The 25573-nt window shown below is 39.2% G+C and overlaps 1 protein-coding gene across 3 annotated transcripts in view; it reads right to left on the bottom strand.

Moving 5' to 3' along the window:
* Positions 1 to 12664: 12664 nt before the first annotated feature.
* Positions 12665 to 25573, bottom strand: part of LOC311297702 (NACHT, LRR and PYD domains-containing protein 3-like) — a 41093-nt gene continuing 28184 nt past the window's right edge. For all 3 annotated transcript variants that reach the window (XM_084420116.1, XM_084420117.1, XM_084420118.1), the window contains 2 exons: positions 13508 to 13681; positions 12665 to 12855 (listed from right to left, as the gene is read on the bottom strand). In XM_084420116.1, the coding sequence (XP_084276242.1) occupies positions 12849 to 12855; positions 13508 to 13681 (181 nt within the window). In that variant the 3' untranslated portion in view covers positions 12665 to 12848. The remainder of the gene's footprint in view (positions 12856 to 13507; positions 13682 to 25573) is intronic.

Here is a 25573-nt window from a genome sequence, read left to right as displayed (position 1 = left end):
GAGAATGATCTGGAAAGTGATCTTGTGGCTTTCTGTGATGGAACCACGAGACGTCGCTTGTTGATTGATCGTAGGCGTCTGGTGGGGATGTAGGCTCGTAGGAGTGAGTGAAGGTAGGAGGGAGCTGAGCCTGTGATAGATCTGTAAGCAAGCGTCAATGCCTTGAACTTGATGCGAGCAGCGAGAGGTAGCCAGTGCAGAGAGATTAACAGAGGGGTGACGTGGGCCCTCTTGGGCTCGTTGAAGACAAGACGAGCTGCAGCATTCTGGATCATCTGAAGAGGTTTGGTAGCACATGCTGGAAGTCCGGCCAGAAGAGCATTGCAGTAGTCAAGCCTAGAAATGACCAGGGCCTGGACGAGGAGTTGTGTTGCGTGCTCAGTTAGGAAAGGTCTGATCTTCCTGATGTTGTGCAGCGCAAACCTGCATGATCGAGCTGTCTTTGAAATGTGATCTGTGAAGGTCAGCTGGTCATCAAACGTTACTCCCAGATTTCTGACCGACCTTGATGGTGTGATTGATGATGAATCAAGCTGGATGGTGAAGTCGTGCTGTAGAGACGGATTGGCAGGGAGGACGAGCAGCTCAGTCTTTGCCAGGTTGAGCTGCAGGTGATGTTCCTTCATCCATGTGGAGATGTCTGCCAGACAGCTCGAGACCCGTGCAGCTACTGTGGGATCATCTGGTCGAAATGAGAGGAAGAGTTGTGTGTCATCAGCATAGCAGTGGTAGGAGAAACCATGTGCCTGTATGATGTGTCCCAGTGATGTAGTGTAGATGGAGAAGAGGAGGGGACCGAGAACTGAACCCTGGGGAACCCCTGTGGTCAGTTGATGTGCTCTGGATACCTCGCCTCTCCATGCGACTTTGAAGGACCTACCTGTGAGATAGGATTCAAACCAGTCGAGTGAAGTTCCTGTGATGCCCAGTGATGAGAGGCTGGACATAAGGATCTGATGGTTCACGGTGTCGAAGGCAGCAGACAGATCAAGGAGAATGAGGAGTGAAGATTTGGAAGCAGCTTTTGCAATCCGTAGGGCTTCTGTGACCGACAGTAATGCAGTCTCAGTTGAATGCCCTTTCTTGAAGCCAGATTGGTTGACATCCAGCTGGTTGTTTAGAGACAAGAAGGATGTTACTTGGTTGAAAACAGCTCTTTCAAGTGTTTTTGCAATGAATGGTAGGAGAGAGATAGGTCTGTAATTCTCTACAAAAGATGTGTTTAGCGTTGGTTTTTTAAGCAGTGGAGTGACCCGAGCCTGCTTGAATGCTGTAGGGAAGGTGCCAGTATGGAGGGATGAGTTGATGATGTGTGTGAGTGCTGGTAGAAGTGTGGGAGAGATGGCTTGTAGAAGGTGTGAGGGGATGGGGTCTAGAGGGCAGGTGGTAGGGTGACTGGAGAGGAGAAGTGTAGATACTTCTTCCTCTGTTAGCGGCGAAAAGGAGGACAGAGGGGTATTGGCTGTGGGAGGGGTCGGTCTGGGTTCCTGTGTGTGTGGAGCTGAGAATTGACTGCTGATAGTTGTTGTTTTGTTGGTGAAGAAGTTTGCAAAATCATCGGCAGTTAAGGAGGAGGAGGGTGGTGGTGGAGGTGGACAGAGGAGTGAGTTGAATGTCTTGAAGAGTAGTCGTGCGTTGGAGGAGCTGTTGATCTTGTTGTGGAAATAAGAAGATTTTGCAGCATGAACATCAGCAGAAAAGGACGAGAGGAGAGATTTATACATACTCAGGTCAGATGAGTCTTTTGATTTGCGCCATTTCCTCTCCGCTGCCCTGAGTTCGGTCCGGTGTTCACGAAGAACCTCAGATAGCCAGGGGTTAGAAGGAGTAGCGCGTGCTGGCCTGGAGGAGAGAGGGCAGATTTTGTCTAGAGTAGAGGTTAGTGTGGAGCATAGGGTATCCGTTGCAGTATTCACATCCAGAGATGAGAATTGTGAGGGTGGGGGAAGAGAAGAAGACACGGCAGAGGAGAGGTGGGAGGGGGAAAGGGAGCGTAGGTTTCGCCTGAGGGTGACTGGTGGTGGGGTTGGTGGCGCAGGGGTAGCGAGTTGTAGACTGAAGGTGATGAGGAAATGATCTGAAACATGGAGAGGCCTCACCAAAATGTTGTCTGTGATGCAGTTGCGTGTGTAGACCAGGTCCAGTTGGTTGCCTGATTTGTGAGTACCTGTGGTGATGTGTCGTTTGAGATCGAAGGAGGCTAGTAGAGAGGTGAAGTCTGTTGCATGTGGTTTTTCGAGATGAATGTTGAAGTCACCGAAGACTAGAAGTGGGGTGCCGTCCTCAGGGAAAGAGGACAGCAGCACATCCAGCTCCTCTATGAAGTTACCCAGCTGACCTGGGGGGCGATAAATTACTACAATATGGATCTTACTGGGAGTTGTAAGTGTGATAGCATGATATTCAAATGAATTGTTGTTGCATAGAGAAGAGAGCGCTGAGTATTTCCAATTGTTGGAAACGAGAAGCCCTGTCCCGCCACCCCTCCCAGACTGGCGAGGGGAGTGAGAAAAGGAGAAATTGCTAGAGAGAGCAGCGGGGGTTGCTGAGTCTTCAGGACGAATCCAGGTCTCAGTCAAGCCCAGGATACTGAGAGTAGAATGAGATGCAAAGGCTGGAATGAAGTCAGCTTTGTTGACTGCTGACTGACAATTCCATAGACCCACGGAAAGAGAGAGAGGAGTGTGTGAGGATGAGAGAATGGGACGCAGATTAGTAGTATCGCGCTGCCTTGTGCGCGTGATGAAAGGGCGTTGTCGAACGATAACAGGAATGTGTTGAAAACACATGCTGATTCGGGAGAAAGATAAGATAAGAAGTGGAAAGGGAAAAGGCGAATTTTAAGTGCCTTTCTGGTGTCCCTGCTCGGTGGAGTCGCGCAGGTAGAGTCGATGGTCTTTACCCGAGTCGGTCTTCACACGATGAGGCTGAACACGAGAGCTGAACGCTTCCGCTGACGCTTCCGCGACAGCGCGCAAAATACACAGATATACAGAAGAATGTATATCAATACTTAAGCAGTTTATTTAATCTCAAGTCTCAATGAAATACTGACATTTTCTTTCTCTCTTATATATATATATATTAGGGCCGGGACTCGATTAAAAAAATTAATCTAATTAATTAGAGGCTTTGTAATTAATTAATCGAAATTAATCGCATTTTAATTGCATATAAATTAGGGCTATCAATCAATTAAAAATAATTGTGTTGAACATGTTATTGAAATAATGTTCAAATGTTCAAAGGGTGAGCATTGAAATAATTGTGCCTAGCAAATAATCAATACAATACAATTGAACATTATTAAATTATTGAACATTATTAAATTATACATTTGATATTAAACATTAAATTATAAATATTATTTACACTTGCTTTACAGGTTTTTAACATTACTTCGAAAATGCTGAAATTTAAAGTTTGAGATGTTTTTCATCTGTTTTAGAAAGTATTTTTAGACTTTTGTTTTTTCAGAATAAAACTTGTTTTACAATCTTGAGCATGTGTTATATTTTTATTAAATGTGTTTAATTAAGCCATTGCTGCAAGTAATTTGACAGTTAACAATATTTTAGTGTACAGTTAATCACAAATTCAGTCAGCATTGTCATGACTCATTATCCCATGATGAAAGCCAGGTAATACGGTGAAACAACGTCACGATATCAACGTTGATTCAATTTGCAAAAGTCAAGTCAAGTCAAGTCATCTTCATTTATATAGCGCTTTTAACAATGTAGATTGTCTCAAAGCAGCTTTACAGAGATAAATGTATAATTTAACGTAAGATTGTTTTGGCTTTATAGCGGTTCTTTAATAAAGTTATTTTCCAGCTAAAGTTAGTTTTGATTGATTCGCTTCCGTCGCAACGATCATTTGTTTTTAAATTAGGGCCGCCAAGACGACACCATTCTCTCTACACAGACTTTAGCGAACCTGTGAGAAACGCTGATGGCGTTCAGATGCGCATTAAGAACGGGTTCTATAATTATGTGCGTTTGAATATATGTGTGCAGGTTTGGAATTCCCTACAAACCAAGCCTAAACAAATTACTGGTGTTTCCTTATAGTTTTGATTCAGAATTTTATTTTATTTTATCAATTCGGGGTAGATACGCAAATTGAGTTTTCCCGACGACGCGTTATCTGTAGAGTGGGAAAGGGATCCTCCATAGGGAGAGACTAGTTGGCCCTTCAGCACTGCATTGACATCGGGTCCAGGCGAAGGTCCTTCATCAGATCTGGAAACGGCCTGGATCCGGCAGGCTGCGGGAAAACCTTGGGATAAACAAAGACACTAAAATTAGCGTAGATGCCATTCTTCTCATGATGTAACAAGTACATCAGGATTTATGGGAAGTGTTCCCGGTTCCAGCTGACCTAATCTATGCAGCCTAATATTGAATTATAGAAGTCTATAATGTATTATGTGAACGCTATGTCAAAGAGATGTGTCTTTAATCTAGATTTGAACTGACAGAGTGTGTCTGCTTCCCGGACAATGGTAGGAAGGCTGTTCCAAAGTTTTGGTGCTAAATAGGAAAAGGATCTACCGCCAGCAGTCGATTTAGATATTCTAGGTATTATCAACTGGCCGGAATTTTGAGATCGCAATAGACGTGAAGGAGTATAATGCGTTAAGAGCTCGCTCAAGTACCGCGGAGCTAAACCATTTAGTGCTTTGTAAGTAATCAGCAATATTTTAAAATTGATGCGATGTTTAATAGGGAGCCAGTGCAGTTTTGACAGAACCGGGCTAATATGGTCATACTTCCTGGTTCTGGTAAGAACTCGAGCTGCTGCGTTTTGAACCAGCTGTAGTTTGTTTATTAAGCGTGCAGGGCAACCACCCAGTAGAGCATTACAATAATCTAGCCTTGAGGTCATGAACGCATGGACTAATTGTTCCGCATTTGTCAATGAGAGCATATGACGTAATTTAGATATATTTTTAAGATGGAAAAATGCGGTTTTACAGATACTAGACACGTGACTTTCAAATGAAAGATTGGTATCAAAGAGCACACCCAGGTTCCTAACCGACGACGAAGACTTAACAGAGCAGCCATCAAGTGTTAGACAGTATTCTAGGTTATTACGTGAGGAAGTTTTTTGTCCAATAATTAGAATCTCTGTTTTTTCAGAATTTAGAAGTAGGAAATTACGAGTCATCCAGTTTTTTATATCAGCTATGCATTCTGTTAATTTAGTGAATTGGTAAGTTTCGTTAGGTTTTGAAGAAATATAGAGCTGAGTATCGTCGGCATAACAGTGGAAGCTAATTCCATGTTTCCTAATGATATCTCCTAATGGCAGCATGTACAGAGTGAACAGCAGCGGTCCTAGTACTGAGCCCTGTGGTACGCCATACTGAACTTGTGATTGATAAGACATCTCTTCATTTACTGCTACAAACTGATAACGGTCAGATAAGTATGATTTAAACCATGCTAGTGCAATTCCACTAATGCCAACATAGTTTTCTAGTCTATTTAAAAGAATGTCGTGGTCAATGGTGTCAAACGCAGCACTAAGATCGAGTAACACTAATAGAGAGACACAACCATGATCGGATGATAAGAGCAAATCATTTGTTACTCTAACGAGAGCAGTCTCAGTACTATGGTATGGTCTAAATCCGGACTGAAAATCCTCGCAGATATCATTTCTTTCTAGAAAGGAACATAGTTGTGAAGATACTGCCTTTTCTAGTATCTTTGACAGAAAGGGTAGATTCGAGATCGGCCTGTAATTGACTAATTCTGAAGGATCAAGTTGCATTTTTTTAACAAGCGGTTTAATCATAGCCAGCTTAAAGTTTTTTGGTACGTATCCTAGAGACAAAGAGGAATTAATGATATTAAGAAGAGGATCTATGACCTCTGGAAGCATCTCTTTCAGTAGCTTAGTCGGTATAGGGTCTAACATACATGTTGTAGATTTAGATGATTTAACGAGTTTAGTAAATTCTTCCTCTCCTATAGCAATGAATGAATCAAATTTTTCCTCAGGGAGACTACAATGCACTGCCTGATGCGATACTGTAGTAGACGGTTGCATAGTTATAATTTTATCCCTGATATTATCAATCTTATAAGTGAAGAAGTTCATAAAGTCATTACTGCTGTGCTGCTTGGAACCTTCTGTGTTTGAAGCTTTCTTTTTCGTTAGTTTAGCCACTGTTTCAAATAAATACCTAGGATTATGTTTATTTTCTTCTAATAGGTTTGAAAAATAAGCAGATCTAGCAGCTTTTAAAGCCTCTCTGTAAGCAATCGAGCTCTCTTTCCATGAAATGCGAAATACCTCTAATTTTGTTTTCTTCCAGTTGCGCTCCATTTTTCTGGCTGCTCTCTTAAGGGCCTGAGTGTGCTCGTTGTACCACGGCGTTGGATTATTTTCTTTAATCTTCTTTAAGCGCAAAGGAGCAACTGTGTCTAAAGTGCTGGAAAAGAGAGAGTTAAAAGTTTCTGTTGCAATATCAAGTTTTTCTAAGCTATCCGGGATGCTAAAATGATGAAACTGATCAGGAAGATTATTAATAAAGCAATCTTTAGTAGCAGAAGTGATAGGTCTAACATATTTGTAACACGGAGTCGGCTTTGCAGCCTTGGCTAAATGTAATTTACACGAGACTAGATAATGATCTGAGATGTCATCGCTCTGCTGCAGAATTTCAACGGCATCAACATCTATTCCATGTGATAATATTAGATCTAGAGTATGATTACGACGATGAGTAGGTCCTGACACGTGTTGTCTAACTCCAATTGAGTTTACAATGTCTTTAAATGCCAATCCCAATGCATCTTTTTCATTATCGATGTGTATATTAAAATCACCAACAATTAGTACTTTATCTGCAGCCAATACTAACTCTGATAGAAAGTCCGCAAATTCTTTGATAAAGTCTGTATGGTGCCCTGGTGGCCTGTATACAGTAGCCAGCACAAATCTCAAACGTGATTTATCATTTTTACTATATATTTTTACATTAAGCACTAACACTTCAAAAGAATTATATTCGAAACTTGATTTCTTAGTGGTTTTGAAAATATTACTATAAATTACAGCAACACCACCCCCTTTGCGTTTCAGACGGGGTTCATGTTTATAACAGTAATCTTGCGGGGTGGACTCATTTAAAGTAATGTAATCGCTTGGTTTTAGCCAGGTTTCTGTCAAACACAGCACATCTAGGTTATTATCTGAAATCATATCATTAACAATGAGTGCTTTTGAAGTAAGCGATCGAATATTCAGCAACCCAAGCTTTATCATTTGCTCATCTGTATTATAGCTGTTTTTTATTTGTTGAACATCAATTAAATTTTTAACCTTAGATAGGTTTAAACATTTTTTGGATTTCCAAAATCGGGGAACAGACACAGTCTCTATATGATGATAGCTAGGTGAAAGAGGCTCTATGTGATGGGATTTATCTGACCTGGGTGACGCGAGGCCGCTAGCAGACGGTTGGTTTAGCCAGTCTGTCTGCTTCCTGACCTGGTGCCCAATTTGTCATGTTTGAGCTCTAAGACTATGAGCCATATTACTAGATAGAAGAGCAGCACCATCCCAGGAGGGATGAATACCATCTCTTTTCAACAGGTCAGGTTTGCCCCAAAAACTTTTCCAATTGTCTATGAATTCTATATTATTACACGGACACCACTCAGACAGCCAGCGATTCAGTGAACACAATCTACTAACTATCTCATCACTCCTGCGAACAGGAAGGGGGCCAGAGCAAATTACAGTGCCTGACATCGTACTTGCAAGTTCACACACCTCTTTAATATTAATTTTGGTGATCTCCGACTGGCGGAGTCGAACATCATTAGTGCCGACATGAATAATGATCTTAGAGAATTTACGATTAGCATTAGCCAGCACTTTTAAATTTGCTTTGATGTCAGGCGCTCTGGCTCCCGGCAAACATGTGACTATGTTCGCTGGTGTCTCTATTTTCACGTTCCGTGTGATCGAATCACCAATTACTAGGGCACAATCAACAGAATTCTCAGTGGGTGTTTCACTGAGCGGGGCAAATCGATTTGTTGTGGTAATCGGAACGGAAGAGTGGTTTTTTGATCCGCGACTAGAGCGATCCCTCACTGTCACCCATTTGCCCGGCTGCACAGGCTCTACTTCAGCTGGAACCGAATCATGTAAAGAGTTCACTATGCTAGGCGCATCCAAAATAGTATCTAAAGCTCTAGCACTCTTACTATCCTCAATTAAAGTTTGGATGCGTGTCTCTAATTCTGAAATCTTCTCTGTCAGCCTAACTGTCTCCTTACATTTATCACATATAAATCCTACATTGCCAACAGAGAAGTCTATGCTAAACATGTGGCATGAAGTGCAGGTGACAATTACAGGACAAGACATTACTCACCGTGTTTGTTGACTGATTATTACTTACCTGAGCTTTTATGAACTCAAAGGCGCGAGCGCGCGAGAGAAAAAATAAATAAATAAAACAGCTGAGCGCACGGGTGGCGCGTTAACAGGCTAGCAGTAGCGAATTAGCGTGTTGTGTTAGTAGTAACGGATGCTAGCGATGTCAATCTGAGATGTTGGGTAAGCTGTATTTAGTATAAACAACTACAAATTGTAGTAAATGATGGTTCAAAACAAAGAAATACGAGGCTAAGACGGAGCTTACAGCACCGAGGCAAACACACTCACAGCAGGCAGCGAGGCAGACAGGAGCAATCGATCAAAGTACGAAGTACCTCAAAGTACGAAGTGTCTTCCCGAAACCGAAGCATAATTCATCATTGGTTCAACAACGTCGACATACAATCTTTATTCACCCATATTGAAAGAAGAGACGGTGAAACAACGTCACGAAATCAACAATGAAACAACGTCACGATTTCAACGTTGATTCGTTTTGCACAATCGAAACATAATCCAACATTGATTCGACCTTGGTCCCTTACGTTCACCGGTGAATCAACGTTGAAATGCCGGCTGTTTTTTATAAGTAGGCCTAAATGTTCCAATCAATGATCCAGGCAGCGCCAGCGCGTTCTCGTCTCCCTCCTTCATTTTACAGTCGAATTGTGGCTAGAACGGCTCCAGGTTCAAAGGTCAATACGGAATGGATTAATCTGCGTAAAAAATTTTTTAACGCGTTATTTTGTCTCAGATTAATTAATCGAAATTAACGCGTTAATGTCACGGCCCTAATATATATATATATATATTTCTCTTTTTTACCTGGATGTGGCATTTGAATGATTCGTGGTCTTTTATGGCTTCCAGTTTTAGGTTTTTAGTCCCAACAATGAAACTAGGGCTGGGCGATATGGACCAAAAGTCATATCCCGATTATTTAGGCTGAATATCGATATACGATATATATCCCAATATTTTTTCCGCAAAGTGAGAGCAAATGTTCAGTCAAAGTCAAAGCCAAATATGACATGTCACAAGTAGTTTTATTGAAACCGGCTATTTCCACACACACACAAGTACTGTCCCCCTTTACTTAACATAAATTGTAAGAATATGACTAGTACTAATAAATAAACATTAGGCCTATGCTAAAGCTATTAAATAGCAGTCCCAAACTAGCTTTTGTTAATACAATGTTGGTATGAGCCACTAGAGTCATTTAAAAATATAAAAAATAACACAAAGAAAAATAAAGTGGCATTTTGGGGTTAATATGGAAACGACAGTTGCCATGGTGAATACACAATATTAACAATAACTGTTAATGAACCATGGAAACTGCTCCTGGTGAATAGTATGAAAATCATCCCTGCATTACTTTTATTTTGTGTAATTTACAACGTAACGGCGTTGCATGCTCGTAGTTTATTTTGCACTTTATATACAGTGAGGCGATACAGAGCGCGCGCCGCCACATTTGCGCGTGCAATTGAAGAGTGTTTGCTACGAAAACAGGATAACGGCTGACGTGACAGGACAAGAAAGTCAGTTTTTCTGAGGTGAAAGACTTTATTTCAGCGTACACTTATGTCCTCTAAAAGTGTCCGCCGTCTGTGTGAAACAGTATATTTTTATTTACCCGCCACGGTGGCCGGTAGGTGAAGCGAGTTTACCCGCCACAACACAAAATCACCCGCATTTGGCTGGTGGCGGGTGCTAATTTCCATCCCTTTTAGCATGCTATCGCTATCATTCTCGTTCTGATTTGAGCATTGCAATCGATGACATGCAAATCGCAAATGTTTGATGTATCTGAGTTAGCTAGTTCCCAAAGCTAACAGGCAAAAAAGCCAAGCCTTTATATTGTATAAAAGGTAAGTTACAGTTATAGTGATTTGCGAACAAACTACCGATTCAATGAAATGCCAAAACTAAAATTTTTGTCCAAATTATAGAATTCCCCATCGTAAGTACACATTGATGGCCTAAGACACGAAACGAGCGGTTTGTGTGAGAAAACGAACAGTATTTATATCGTTTTTAACTCTTGTACACAGCCACGTACACAGCCACGCTCGTTTCGTGTCTTAGGCCATCAATGTGTACTAACGATGGGGAATTGTTTAATTTGGACGATGGGGAATTGTTTTAATTTGGACTTTTGAGACAGTGACCACAGACCTGCATTATAGGACTGACAGACAAGAACGGTTTGACCTAAAAATATCAAAATTGAAACTACTGCGGAAAAAAAGACACCTACATCTTGGATGCCCTTGAGGTAAGCTAAAACATACCAAAATTTAATTTCAAAGTTAACTATCCCTTTAAGGTATGTGAATAACAACAGATACTCAAAGTGTGTGCTATTGTCAATTGTAATCTATCAATGCTTTTACTTTACAGATGCTGTGGCATGGTGTACTACATCATGTACGCAATGAACACACATGGGCCACAGGGTTCTGTGAGCATGAGCCATTGGATGACAGCAGTCAAGATAAGCCGTGGATACAGCAAGGTAACATGGAGCATTTTGTTTCACACATTTAGATAATTTAATTTAGTACAACTGCATGTTGATATAGCTGTATCATAACTTTCTTGGCTTGCAGGTTCTGCTGCTCATCAGACCCTAACTGCCATTGTTTTGAATAAACGCTGGCTCAAAGATGTGAAAAAGTACATCACATTCAGGTATGTTTGTGCAGTTTATCTATTTTTTTCTTTATCTTTTTGTTGCTTTGGATCATGTAAATGCCATAGACCACAGTTACAATTTCAATCTAATTTATACAGGACCACCTCAGATTTGGAGAGTTTTCAGAACCATATTCTGATGTACGCAGCGAAGCGCTTTGCCTATAAGTATAAAGTGTACAGAACCAGGGTTTTTCTTGCTGCAATTGATTACAACTACCACAATGGCCGCGAGCATAGACGCAACAGAAAAGGAGAAAAAATGTATGTATTTTTACTGTATACACTTTTTTATTTATTGTTGGAAGGGGAATACTATGTGGTATTCTATGTGTTTACAGTTACAGAAGGTACTACAACAAGAAGTCGAAAAACTGGAGTGTGCATGTTACAAAAGAGGCCAAGACGTATGCCTACATTCCCGACCTTCAGAAGGCAATTCTTAGGAGAAGATTAGAGAGTGGGTCAGGCCTTCCTCGAAGAAGAACTCTTTCAGAAGATGACCCTGAGCGCCTTGGGCTGGTTGGCACAGCAGACACACCACCCCCCACTGCTGAACTTGTGGCAAGACACATTTCCCGGGGAGCAATGGCTCTAGTAATGGAAGACTAAAACAGAATTTTTGTTTTGTTTTGTTCATTCTTTATTTGAATAAAATTTATGATAACTTCTACGATGTGCATATTTTTCTTTTATTATTATTAGTTTGCCTATGTAATGTAAGTGAATGGGTAGTTTGAGAAATAACTGTAAAATCTACTTTCAAAGCTGTTAACAATTGTAAAATCTTCTTGAACTACGAAAGAAATATAACACGTATTTTCAATTGTACTCCTTTTATTGATATTAATAAGTCATGGAAGCCGGCGCACTCTAAAGCCTGTGTATTGTCCATTAGCGTCTGGATACTTGTCCCTAATGCGCCACACAACACAGCTTGCTATGACCACTCTATTGCCCTCCCCTAAACGGCCATGTTGCCAGAGCACGAAATTCCTATAAGCTGCATGTCTGTAAGAGCGCTGCTTCTGACAAACGGTCAGAAGACAATACATGGCTAGCGTGGTAAAAATCTCCCGCCTCGTTCCCACAACACTAACACGCCTGCTAACTTCGCGATGAACACTCTGACCCCGGGAAACATTGTTCCCACCACTGACATTGGGCAAAGGATTCACCGTTTGTGCTTGGTGTAGGGCTATACTTTCACTTTCAGAATCACCGTCATCTTCTGAAGGCAGATATTTCCCTGAATCAGGGTCCGTGAATAGAAGACCCAACACTTCATTGCGGGTAAGCTTTATTGATGCCATTAGATAATAATAATAATAATAATAATAATAATCTAATGCAAATACTCGCTGACGTTGACAATATTGCTCTGATAAAATGGCTCACTCGCACACTAGCTCCGCTTTTGTTCGCACTGATTCAATGCGCTCTAGCTCGAAGATTTTGTATAGAAGCATGACTTTTTTTTGAGTCGGGGATGAAGTATGACATGTCTGTCATCTAGTTGAGGGGAGGTTGAATGAAATTTGACACCCTATTTGACAAAATCGGCCGTTTTATTCAGTGCCGCATCTTGTCGAGTCAACGCGACCGCGGCGCCTAGAGGGTTAACTTATAACAGTGAAGTCACTGTATCTTCAGTCTCTGCTGATTCTGTTGACTGTGAGTCTCTGTAGTGGATCCTTATTCACCATCAGATGATCATCAGAAGATCAGACTGTCATCTATAACCTGAAATAAAACACACAAACAGTCACATATGCAGTATGAGATATTACATCTGTCACATCTTTTCATAACAAAATTAACTAGATAATCTATATTAATTCATTCTCAAACATGATAATATAGCTTCTATCTGATGCTCAAAGTCACTTTACAAAATCAAAAGCACATGAAAGGTCACTTTCACACAACGGACAGCTGATACAGAACCAGCAGAAATGATCATTACACTCACTACAAATTTAATATCAGTTAATAACAACCCAAATCTCAGATTATCACACACATAGAGACAGTTAATGTGGAAAAGCTGAAAATAATATTAATATAATATTAATATAATGTTCACAATCAGTCACAACACTATGAGCAGAATTAAACTCATATTAAACACAGTTTAAAGTTCAGAAACCTACAGAAACTGAAGCTGAATTTAAGACTCTTTATCTGATGATATAGGTGAAATATTGATGAAATATTCACACACACACACACACACACACACACACACACACACACACACACACACACACACACACACACACACACGTGGTGTTACTGAACCTGGTACAATTTACTATTATTTCTAGTGAGTAAAACAGCCATTTAAACTTTAAATGAAAATATGATGATAAAAATCATTAAAAACTATTCTTACCTTAGTGTCTCCAGTTTATAATGTGGATCATCCTTCAGATCCTTCAGCAGCTTCACTCCTGAGTCTCCTAGATTATTATCAAACAGATTCAGATATCTCAGGTGTGAGGGATTTGATTTCAGAGCTGAAGCCAGAGCAGCACAACCTTCATCTGTGACACCACAATACCTCAACCTGTAGAGAAACAATGACACACATTAAGCCTATATCCAAAGATAAACATAACACTTAAAAAATAAATAACATAATGCTGTCAATATGATATATATACAAGTACTCATTAGTTCACATTGTTAAAGTACATCAGTTAGGATTAGGGGATTGAATATACAGTCTGAACAGCAATCTTCTTCCAATTCCTCTGTTTATTAAACCTTTGACAAAATCATATCGCAACATTCAAATCTGTGTTCAGTAAATCAGCTTTTGATAAAAACTTGGCACTTAAAATAACGCATTTATTGATTACATTGTTTGCACTAGGTGGCGAAAAATGTATTTGTTATTGAATTATTTATTCAAGAGAATGTAGAACTGTATGATGCTTATGAAATAAAACTCAGAAAGATGTGATGAATTGTTTTTGTAAATATGACTCATCTTATACATAATGTACAGTCTGTATAAGTGTATGATTTAACTTTTCCCCATAGTCTAGGTGTATCGTCCCAGCCCTAGTGTGTGTGTGTGTGTGAGTGAGTGAGTGTGTGTGTCTGTGTGTGTGTGTGTGTGTGTGTGTGTGTGTGTGTGTGTGTGTGTGTGTGTGTGTGTGTGTGTGAGTGAGTCTCTCTGTACTCGTCTACCTATCTAAGTGGGGACCTTGGTGTCATTACACACTCACCAACAGGGGACCGCCGAGCCAAGTGGGGACATTTTTCAAGTCCCCTGTTGGTCATGCTTTAAAACATGTTAAAATCAGCTAAAACACGCTCTGGTGAATTTTTTACATTTTTGACCAAGTGGGGACCTACATGTGTGTGTGTGTGTGTGTGTAAGTCCATACTCAGCAGCGCTCCTGTAGGCTGGAGCAGGAAATTCAGTGGCCCATTAACACATGTTGTTCACACTTCTCTATTGTTTGAATGGCTTGCTGTCCTACAGAGGCTCTGAGACTGCGGCTTAGTTCAGGAACTTTCAGTAACACTTTATAATAACTCCACACTATTAATCATAAGTTAAGCATTAGTAAACTGTTAATTCATTTATAAAGCATTAATAGACATTAATAAGTAGTATATAAATAGAGCTATAAAAGCTATAAAAAGATTTAAAGGCTGTTAATATTTCTATGTTCTGTATCACTGTGTGTGTTTGTTTCCTTTTTCTGTTTAGAAGATAACTGAATCTTTAAATCTCCTTTAAAAATGCTTTACAAGGCATAACTAGTCCTCACTTTAGATGAGCTCACAAAATAGTTAATTGACCACTACTAAATGCTTTATAACTACCTGAATTTATTACATTTACTTATACTTAAGGGATCTTAAGAATCACTGACAACTTCTAAATAACTGCTTTGTAAATAATGCTATACTTCATTTAGAATTATAAATTGATCATTAATAACACCCTTTGTTGTAAAATTACAACGTTACATTTAACCATCCTTAAAAACAATCTGTTATATATATATTTTTTTTTTACCACATTTACATAGTCATTGGGTCCTATTGTTCAGTCTCACAATGCTATTGGATCATACATTTGTTTATAAGTCCCGCCTTATGGCCATGAACTCACACAACACCTCAAGGCTTCCTTTGAACAACATCTCTTTGTTTCAATAGACTGGATTCATCAGATTCAAGTAAGTAAAATGTCTTTTATATTTTTTTTGGTTGTTATTGTAATGTCTAGAGCATGTACATATGTAGTTATTGTGTAATAAATTCATCAAATTTAATTTAGAGCTTATTATATACTTGTTGCAATTATACAACACTGGGTGAGTGTGGTAGTCAAACTAGCAGGCTTGTTGCAGTGGGCTCAAACAGGTTGTATTCCCTCCACTACACCACTGCCTAAAAGAGTATTTTCTTATACATGGACAGTATACCTGTACATTCTACTTTTTTGTTGTGTTCTGGTCACATTTGACTGATTTAAAGTTGTATCTCTGAAAATGTAGTTCATTTGATCAGACTGACCTAAAATTCCAGAGGATATCAACAGACAATTTAGTTCTGGGAAAGGTGAAAATGTTCATGAATGTGGGGTGTGGATGTAAGTGGGGGTATGCATGTTTTCCTTTTAGTATGATAATTAGAGAGCATAACAAGCAGTATTGTTATGTCAAGGCAGTATTGTTTGACTAAATGGCTGGTGATTGGGATGCATGTTCCATTTAGCATGATAAGTAGACAGCATAGGCTATGCCATTTACATTTAGGGCATTTAGCAGACAGTTTGACTAAATGGCTGGTGATTGGGATGAATGTTCCATTTAGCATGATAAGTAGACAGCATAGGCTATGCCATTTACATTTAGGGCATTTAGCAGACAGCAACAGGTTAGAAAGAAACTTACAATAAACAGACAGTATTGTCTGCCTGGAAAACATTTCTACCCTGAGCACTTGGTCCACAAACCTATTACTTCAGGTTATGTACTACAATATAAAAAGCATATTTATACATGTTAATTAATTGTTGTTTTATTTTCAGAATGCCACCAGCAAGGAGTGAGCCGCGATACAGTGTGCAGGATGTGATTGAATCCATCCAAAATGGTGACAGTGAATTTGAGATGGACCTCAATGACACGGATGAGAATGACGAAGACTCAGATGAAGATGTCTGTCAACAAGTGGACAAAGAAAACCAACCACCCATGGACATTCCAGCTGATAATTACGTGGACATTGAGCCAAAAACAAACAAACACACCATGCCCCGTGACAGGTATCGCAGGCTGAAAAAAGATTTCATCAGTCCCAACACTGATTTTTCTGGTATGGATATCACAGGAGATGACATTTCCCTCCACACACCACGGGAATACTTCCAGAAGTTTGTGTCCGAAGACATGATTGAGGCTCTGACACAAAACACAAATGAGTACAGCTTTCAGACACATGGAACATCTTTAAACACCACTGTAAAGGAAATTGAAAAAATGTTTGGCATGTACCTGAAGATGGGCCTAGTACAAATGGCTGGAACCCGTATGTATTGGGAGACAGAGACACGGTACTCCCCTGTTGCTGATGTGATGCCACGCAACAGATTCCAATCCCTGTTGACATCATTACACTTTGTAAACAACCTGACAGTATCTGAGACGGAAAAGAAAGACAAACTATGGAAACTCAGACCATGGCTTGACTCATTCAGAGAGAAATGCCTGCAGGTGGTACCAGAAGAGCACAACTCTGTGGATGAGATGATGATTCCTTTCAAGGGGAGGTTCAGCAGCATCAAGCAATATATGCGAGGCAAGCCAAACCCATGGGGATTCAAAGTGTGGGTGAGAACTGGAATCTCTGGCATGATGTGTGACTTCAATGTCTACCAAGGCAGTGTCAACGGAATACGAGCCAAATCTGAACTTGGATTGTCAGGTGATGTTGTGATGAAACTTGCTTCCACACTTCCAGAAAGTCAGAACTACAAAATCTATGCAGACAACTACTTCACCTGTGTTCCATTATTAGTAAAGCTCCTTGAACGGGGAATTCATTATGTGGGAACAGCCAGGCAGGTGCGCTTACCCAACTGTAACCTTGAAGATGAGAAGAGTTTGAAGAAAAAGGGGAGAGGAAGCTATGATGTCAGAGTGGAGGGGAATCACAACATCTGTGCTGTCAAATGGTATGACAACAGAGCTGTCACACTTGTGTCATCGTTTGCTGGACCTGAACCTGTGCAGAAGATTCAATGCCGGGACAAAGTCAACAGAGCCTACATTGAAGTTGAGAGGCCTTACATTGTTGGTGCCTACAACAAGTACATGGGAGGTGTGGATTTGTTGGACTCATTTACAGCCAAATATAAGTTCCCCATCAAATCCCGTCGCTGGTACATGTACATCTTTTGGCACACCATCATCCTCGCTGTGGTCAATGCCTGGCTCCTCTACAAGCGGGACTGCAAAGCTCTCAAGATGTCTAACAAAGAGACAATGAACAGGAGACAGTTTCAGGCACAGCTAGCATCCTCTCTCATCCTGGTCAACACAACACATCAAACTCCAAAGAGAGGACGACCATCTCCAGGCAAAGGGAGCCCAGAAACACAGACAGTGACATCAAGTAGCCCTCTGAATACTCAGAAGAGACCGTCCAAGAGATGTGCACTCCTTCCATTGGATGTACGCAAGGACCTAGTTGCACATTTCCCAAAGAAGACAGGGAGAGGACGCTGCAGACACATATAAAGTCACAAATTTGTGAGAAAAAAACTCACAAAAAACTTGGAAAAATAGTGTGAAGGTACCACATCGCTTCACTTTGCAAGGCTGTACCTCATCACACCACTCCACCATAAACATGTATCTCACATGCACACGTTAGTGAGGAAGTGCAACTATGGAACATATGGCTATCAAACATAATTTAGGACGCAGTCCCTAACAATTTACTTGCCATTGTTACAACTTTTCTTACTGATTTCTTCTGTACCTACAGTTCCATACCAACAAATAATACAGAATATCATTTCACTTTTGATGAAAGCACTATAAAACATCAGAAGCTTTATGTTGTGGACATTACAGGAAAGTTATTGCTTTAAGATAATTCTCTGTTGTGGCTTTATACTTATAGTATATGATCGGTCCACATATCCCATTTAATCTTATTATCAAGAACACCAAGATATTAATAATGCGACTGATAGTATTGGCTGCCTATTAATTCAAACATAATTTCTACTCTAATAAAGTCAATAGACATCTGACAATCTGTTAAATCCTTTACTGTTATTTGTGCAGAATATCAAATTCCTAGAACAGATTTTTTAAATACTTGCAGGTTCGTCACATCATTGTATCTTTATATAAAAAGGGATAATTTAGATCCTATCCCACTGAGTTGGAACAATTTATTATCTCTGCTACTTCGGTTAAGGAGAAGATATCTCACTTGTATAAAATTTTGTCTGAAAACTCCCAGAATTCTTTTTCTTCTTTGAAAACAAACTGGGAATTAGAGCTTAAAAGGAAGTTCAGTGAAAAAGAATGGTTAATATTGTGCACTGAATTGACCTCACCTTTGACTACAAATATTAACGTTAAAGAAATTAATTATACATTTCTGTATAAATATTATATAACTCCAGTAAAGCTTAATAAATTTGATGATACAAATTCTCCTATGTGTAGAAAATGTGGATCTGAATTTGGAACATTTATGCATTTATTTTGGTATTGTAAAGCTGTTTACTCTTTTTGGGAGAAGATTCATTAAGTAGTTCAAGATATTTGTAACTGTACTTTTGAGCTATGCCCTATGTTATATTTGTTGAATTATGATGTGGAAAATAAGTTTCCCTATACAAAAAGATGTGTGTTTACAATGTTTTCTTATTTTGCTAAAAAATGTGTACTCACTACATGGATTTCCCAGTCAGGACTCACTTTGGGTCAATGGCTGGAGCAGATAATTGACTTAACAAGAAGAATTAACAAGTAAACAGCATTTAAGACTGCAAGATTTCCAATCCACATGGTCCTTAGTACTGAATTATATAGAGACTATAAAATTGATAAACCCACACTGAATAAAAGTTAACCCACAGACTGTGGTAGTGTAGATTTTATTTATGTATTTATTTATTTATTCTCTTTTATTAATGTCTTGTCGATATATTTAGCGGTATTGTCTTTACTGTTTGGTGTGCTGTTTTTGGGTTGTGTGTGTAATATGTGTTAACCCTCTGGGGTCTAAGGTGTTTTTGGGGCCCTTGAGATGTTCTGACATGCCCTGACATTTGTGCTTTTTTCAGTTATTTATAAACATGTTAATGGCAAAGGTGTAAATTCACTCTATATAGCACAAACAGGGCTACCATAATATGTGAGCAACATGTATGTAGATGTTTGTATTTTTAAGAGAATAATGTTTATGCGTGGTTATTGAAAAAAATTAAAAGAAAGTTGCTGAAATAAGACCACAAAACTCTACTAAATACTAAATATGTGTCCACAAGACTTTTGACTAATGGATGTTGTCACTTCGAGTTCTGGCTTCAAAATTATGTGAAAATAGTCTTGCTTTATCGTTCACATAAAACAACACAATGATTTAAATTGTGTAAGACAGGTTTTGCTTGGAAAGCCAATATGCGAGGGGGGCGTGAAGGAGGAGTGGTTTACACCTGAGAATACAATGTCCCACCCATTATGCGTAATGACTTGCATAATGAGCCATTCATTCAGGTGTGACACTGACTGAGGACAAAATATATATTTAGAAGAAGACTTATATTGACCATTTAAGATTTTGCTTACATCTATCTTGTAAATATGTTTTGCTATTTTATTAAAAAGGTTACAATTACAACAATAATTACAATTTCAACAATATTTCAAGTGTACTCTTTCTTTGTAAAAAATGATTATAGGCCTACATTTTATCATATGTATTCATTAGTTTGAATATAGCCAACATTGGAACAGCTAACATCTTAGTTGATGACTTTATTTTTGACAAAAATAGTATTTTATATACATATACAATATATATACATATATTTTATATACAATATATATATATATATATATATATATATATATATATATATATATATATATATGTGACTCTGGATCACGAAACCAGTCTTATGTTGCACGGGTATATTTGTGGCAATAGCCAACAAAACATTGTATGGGTCAAAATTATAGATTTTTCTTTTATGCCAAAAATCATTAGGATATTAAGTAAAGATCATGTCCCATGAAGATATTTTGTAAATTTCCCACCTTAAATATATAAAACATTTATTTTTGTGAATGGATGCAGCACTATCGCCAATAGAAATGGGCAACTTTAAAGGCGATTTTCTCAATATTTTGATTTTTCTGTACCCTCAGATTCCAGATTTTCAAATAGTTGTATCTCGGCCAAATATTGTCCTATCCTAACAAACCATACATCAATGGAAAGATTATGTATTCAGATTTCAGATTATGTATAAATCTCAATTTAAAGAAAATTACACATAAGACTGGTTTTGTGCTCCAGGGTCACATATATATATGTGTATATATATATATATATATATATATATATATATATATACACATGTACATGTACATATATATATATGTGACCCGTCACGGAAAACAGGGACACAAGTCGGCAGCACAACTTTCGAGCAAAATGAGAAAGAAGCGTTTTTTTGCAGAATCTGTTAGTTGAGATCACGAAGAAGCCTCTGCATGTTTGAGATAGCAGTATTGGTATATTTAAAAGCGTACATTTTGAGTTTGAAATCGGCTTGTTTTTCAGAGATTCTAGCACGCAGTAGGGGCGTGTCATTGTCGGTGTGTATTTCCATACTGAATAAGCCGGCGTGGCTACTTATTATGCAGCGCTCTGGCCGGCTCTATCTGATTTCAAAATTCAATGAAGATGGACGCCAATAACATTACGATGTCCAGCAATCGATTTAAATAGTAAGTTACATGGGGTTTAATTTGTCGTTTAATGAGATGTAGTCTAATACATGTTGTCAGTGCCAATACATAGATCCGCCAAGTTAACGAACGTGTATCTTAATGGTCCAGTGGTAGAGCTTTCGCCAGTCGTAGCAGAGGGTCTGAGTTCAAATCTGCCCTCGTACAGGTTTTTTTTTTCTCGTATAGTTTTTTTCTCTCATCAAAACGATTATGTTCATCAGTGGTTGTATATCAAGCAGGGACACACAAACGTTTGCATTATGTTTTGTGATTCCAACAAAATGAATAGAGAGTATCCGCAACGCAACGGATTGAAGCGCGCGTCGAGTGAAGACAGTGTGGTGTGTGCGCGAGCCACACGAGAAAACACTGTATCCGCGCCACTGATCGCAGCGGCAACGAGCACTTTGATCACTTGATTTAAAAAAACACATTGACAATGCAATAAAATCTATTCTGATTCTGATTCATACTTGGATTCATAGCCTACTCATATCACATAGCACATCCTGTTTTTGATTTGAACATTGTCTAGAGTTTATATTATTTTTTATTCAGTGTACACAAGAGTTGCCTATACAGTTTTATCGGTAGATGCTAAGAGACATTTATTTATATATTACCTGTTTGCAAACATATATTTTTTTTCTATGATGGCACATTTTCCTGACCTTTTTGCTCCCTCCTGTGCTTTACAGCTTTACAGGGGGGAGCTTTACAGGGGGTATGGCTTATCTAAATGAGATGTAAATGAGCCCTATTGTCACTCCCAGCAGGAGAGAGAGGTGAGATCTTCAGAGGCTGTTTTCTCCCCTTTGTGCCTTTTTGAGTGCCTACCTTTAAATGGCCATAACTTCTCCAAATATTATCAGATTTCCTTGTGTTACACATCGTTGGAAAGCTTGGAGACTACACTTTCAGAATCTGTGAATAACTCAAAATGCCCCAGAACCGACTTGTGTCCCTACTTTCCGTGACTGGTCACATATATATATATATATATATATATATATATATATATATATATCATATGAGCAGAAATTGCTAAACAAAAGCTTATTTGATGTGGCAGTATATTCTACAGTAAAAACTGTACCCAAATCTAGTCAACAAAATGTTGTCTTTCATATTTCGCCTGACTGTAACGTTGTTTTTATGAAATATTAGGGCATATAAATGTTAATTTGCAGTTTAATACGTTGCTTATACAAATAGCCTACATTTTATTTCAAAATATTTCAGTCGATTTTTACTCATCTCAGTATAGCAATACAGTTTGCTAAAACATCATCATTCATTCACACACACAAACGCGATTCAAATTTAAACTGTCTTTTTGCGAGCTGTGGTAAACAGCGCGCATATCTGCCGTTCATTCATTCACACACAGAAACGCGATTCACTTGAGAAGGAAAAAAAACGTACTACAGTATTCCTCAGCTCAGCGGCATCCGTTGCTCCTCGAAATACCCGCACTTCTGAGGTACATTTTCCATTATTATTATTACGATAGTATTATTCATCACAGCGCTGCGAGACGGTGTAAACAAGTACAATGATCTGATTAAACTTGTGTTTTCTCAAGCTGATATGGGGGCGTTCACAGGTTTGCGTGGATTGCCTCAGTCATTTGCGTTTGAATAGCGCGCGCTCTCCGTGGGCGGGGTCACATTAAAAATAATTCGATGAGATGAGAACGACTGACATCTCGCTCTTTTCTTACAGATTACATGAACTGAGAATATTTGTTTTTTATATAAATTACTTCATTTAAAAGAAGAGAATTCAAGCTTCATGCCTGTGTGTCTGTATGTCTGTTTGACTGAGTATTCGCTGAGTTATTGTTCATTTTCAGACGCGTTTCAGAATGGACTTCACTGACAGAGAGAAAGCAGAACTCACATCATGTTTTATTTTTCTTTATTTGGCAAAAAGCAAAACACTTTGTTTTTATTGTGAGTATACACAAAAATAATAAACACTTAACAGAATCGATTGATGTATGAAACTTGTTTGTAATATCAAAGTCAACAGAGCAAAATGAATCTCTTTTGAACTGATAAAAAAAAAAAGCGAGCCTATCGCGCCGGCGCGATTGCCGACCTCAGGGGGTTAAATTGTGAATAAAACAATATAAAAAATATTTAAAAAATCAATAGACATGTCCTTTTTTTTGTTTCTTTTGTTTCTACGATATTGATGTAGAGAGATATTCAGTGTTTGAAATATTGCTCAATTTAAATGCAACCAAACATATGTTGCTCGTTACCATCCAGCAGTGGACCTTTCTTGAAGATCAAATTCAAAACTCTTAAGTTAACTTGCTGCATCTGGTCATTTTGAAGAAACAAAAATGACATACAAAATTTTCTTTTAAGGTCTGTTTTCATAATATAACTTCAAATATGCAACAAAAAAAGTAAACATGCCAAGATGGGACCTGCAATCTGACCGATGTCTACCTATCCGACAGGGGACTTCATAGCCTGCAATGGAACTGTGTGTGTGTGTGTGTGTGTGTGTGTGAACAGTGAAGTCTGTCTTCATTTTGTAACATATATATACATATATACAGTGAGGAAAATAAGTATTTGAACACCCTGCTATTTTGCAAGTTCTCCCACTTAGAAATCATCGAGGGGTCTGAAATTGTCATCGTAGGTGCATGTCCACTGTGAGAGACATAATCTAAAAAAAAAAATCCAGAAATCACAATGTATGATTTTTTAACTATTTATTTGTATGATACAGCTGCAAATAAGTATTTGAACACCTGAGAAAATCAATGTTAATATTTGGTACAGTAGCCTTTGTTTGCAATTACAGAGGTCAAACGTTTCCTGTAGTTTTTCACCAGGTTTGCACACACTGCAGGAGGGATTTTGGCCCACTCCTCCACACAGATCTTCTCTAGATCAGTCAGGTTTCTGGGCTGTCGCTGAGAAACACGGAGTTTGAGCTCCCTCCAAAGATTCTCTATTGGGTTTAGGTCTGGAGACTGGCTAGGCCACGCCAGAACCTTGATATGCTTCTTACAGAGCCACTCCTTGGTTATCCTGGCTGTGTGCTTCGGGTCATTGTCATGTTGGAAGACCCAGCCTCGACCCATCTTCAATGCTCTAACTGAGGGAAGGAGGTTGTTCCCCAAAATCTCGCAATACATGGCCCCGGTCATCCTCTCCTTAATACAGTGCAGTCGCCCTGTCCCATGTGCAGAAAAACACCCCCAAAGCATGATGCTACCACCCCCATGCTTCACAGTAGGGATGGTGTTCTTGGGATGGTACTCATCATTCTTCTTCCTCCAAACACGTTTAGTGGAATCATGACCAAAAAGTTCTATTTTGGTCTCATCTGACCACATGACTTTCTCCCATGACTCCTCTGGATCATCCAAATGGTCATTGGCAAACTTAAGACGGGCCTTGACATGTGCTGGTTTAAGCAGGGGAACCTTCCGTGCCATGCATGATTTTAAACCATGACGTCTTAGTGTATTATCAACAGTAACCTTGGAAACAGTGGTCCCAGCTCTTTTCAGGTCATTGACCAGCTCCTCCCGTGTAGTTCTGGGCTGATTTCTCACCTTTCTTAGGATCATTGAGACCCCACGAGGTGAGATCTTGCATGGAGCCCCAGTCCGAGGGAGATTGACGGTCATGTTTAGCTTCTTCCATTTTCTAATGATTGCTCCAACAGTGGACCTTTTTTCACCAAGCTGCTTGGCAATTTCCCCGTAGCCCTTTCCAGCCTTGTGGAGGTGTACAATTTTGTCTCTAGTGTCTTTGGACAGCTCTTTGGTCTTGGCCATGTTAGTAGTTGGATTCTTACTGATTGTATGGGGTGGACAGGTGTCTTTATGCAGCTAACGACCTCAAACAGGTGCATCTAATTTAGGATAATAAATGGAGTGGAGGTGGACATTTTAAAGGCAGACTAACAGGTCTTTGAGGGTCAGAATTCTAGCTGATAGACAGGTGTTCAAATACTTATTTGCAGCTTTATCATACAAATAAATAGTTAAAAAATCATATATTGTGATTTCTGGATTTTTTTTTTTAGATTATGTCTCTCACAGTGGACATGCACCTACGATGACAATTTCAGACCCCTCCATGATTTCCAAGTGGGAGAACTTGCAAAATAGCAGGGTGTTCAAATACTTATTTTCCTCACTGTATATATAGATTGTTACGTCTAAGGACGTATTCATTGTGTTACATACCAAGAGTGTTGTGTGCATGTGTTTCTTTCTCTCTCTCTCTCTCTCTCTCTCTCTTTCTCTCGTTGTGTGTCTGATTAATAGGATTAAGGGCTTCCACCTGTGCTCGATTACCTGTGAGTGCTGCCCGCACACTGATTGGTGCGTGTCCTGAGGAGTCTGATACAAAGCAGCAGAGAGAGCGCTGAGGAAGGAGAGAGAAATCGCGGCGTTTGAGGTTGTTCCG

The sequence above is a fragment of the Rutilus rutilus genome (assembly GCF_951802725.1).
Source record: "Rutilus rutilus genome assembly, chromosome: 9".
NCBI lineage: Eukaryota > Metazoa > Chordata > Actinopteri > Cypriniformes > Leuciscidae > Rutilus > Rutilus rutilus.
The sequence above is the reverse complement of the archived record's forward strand: the minus strand, read 5'-3'. Positions and strand labels throughout refer to the sequence as shown.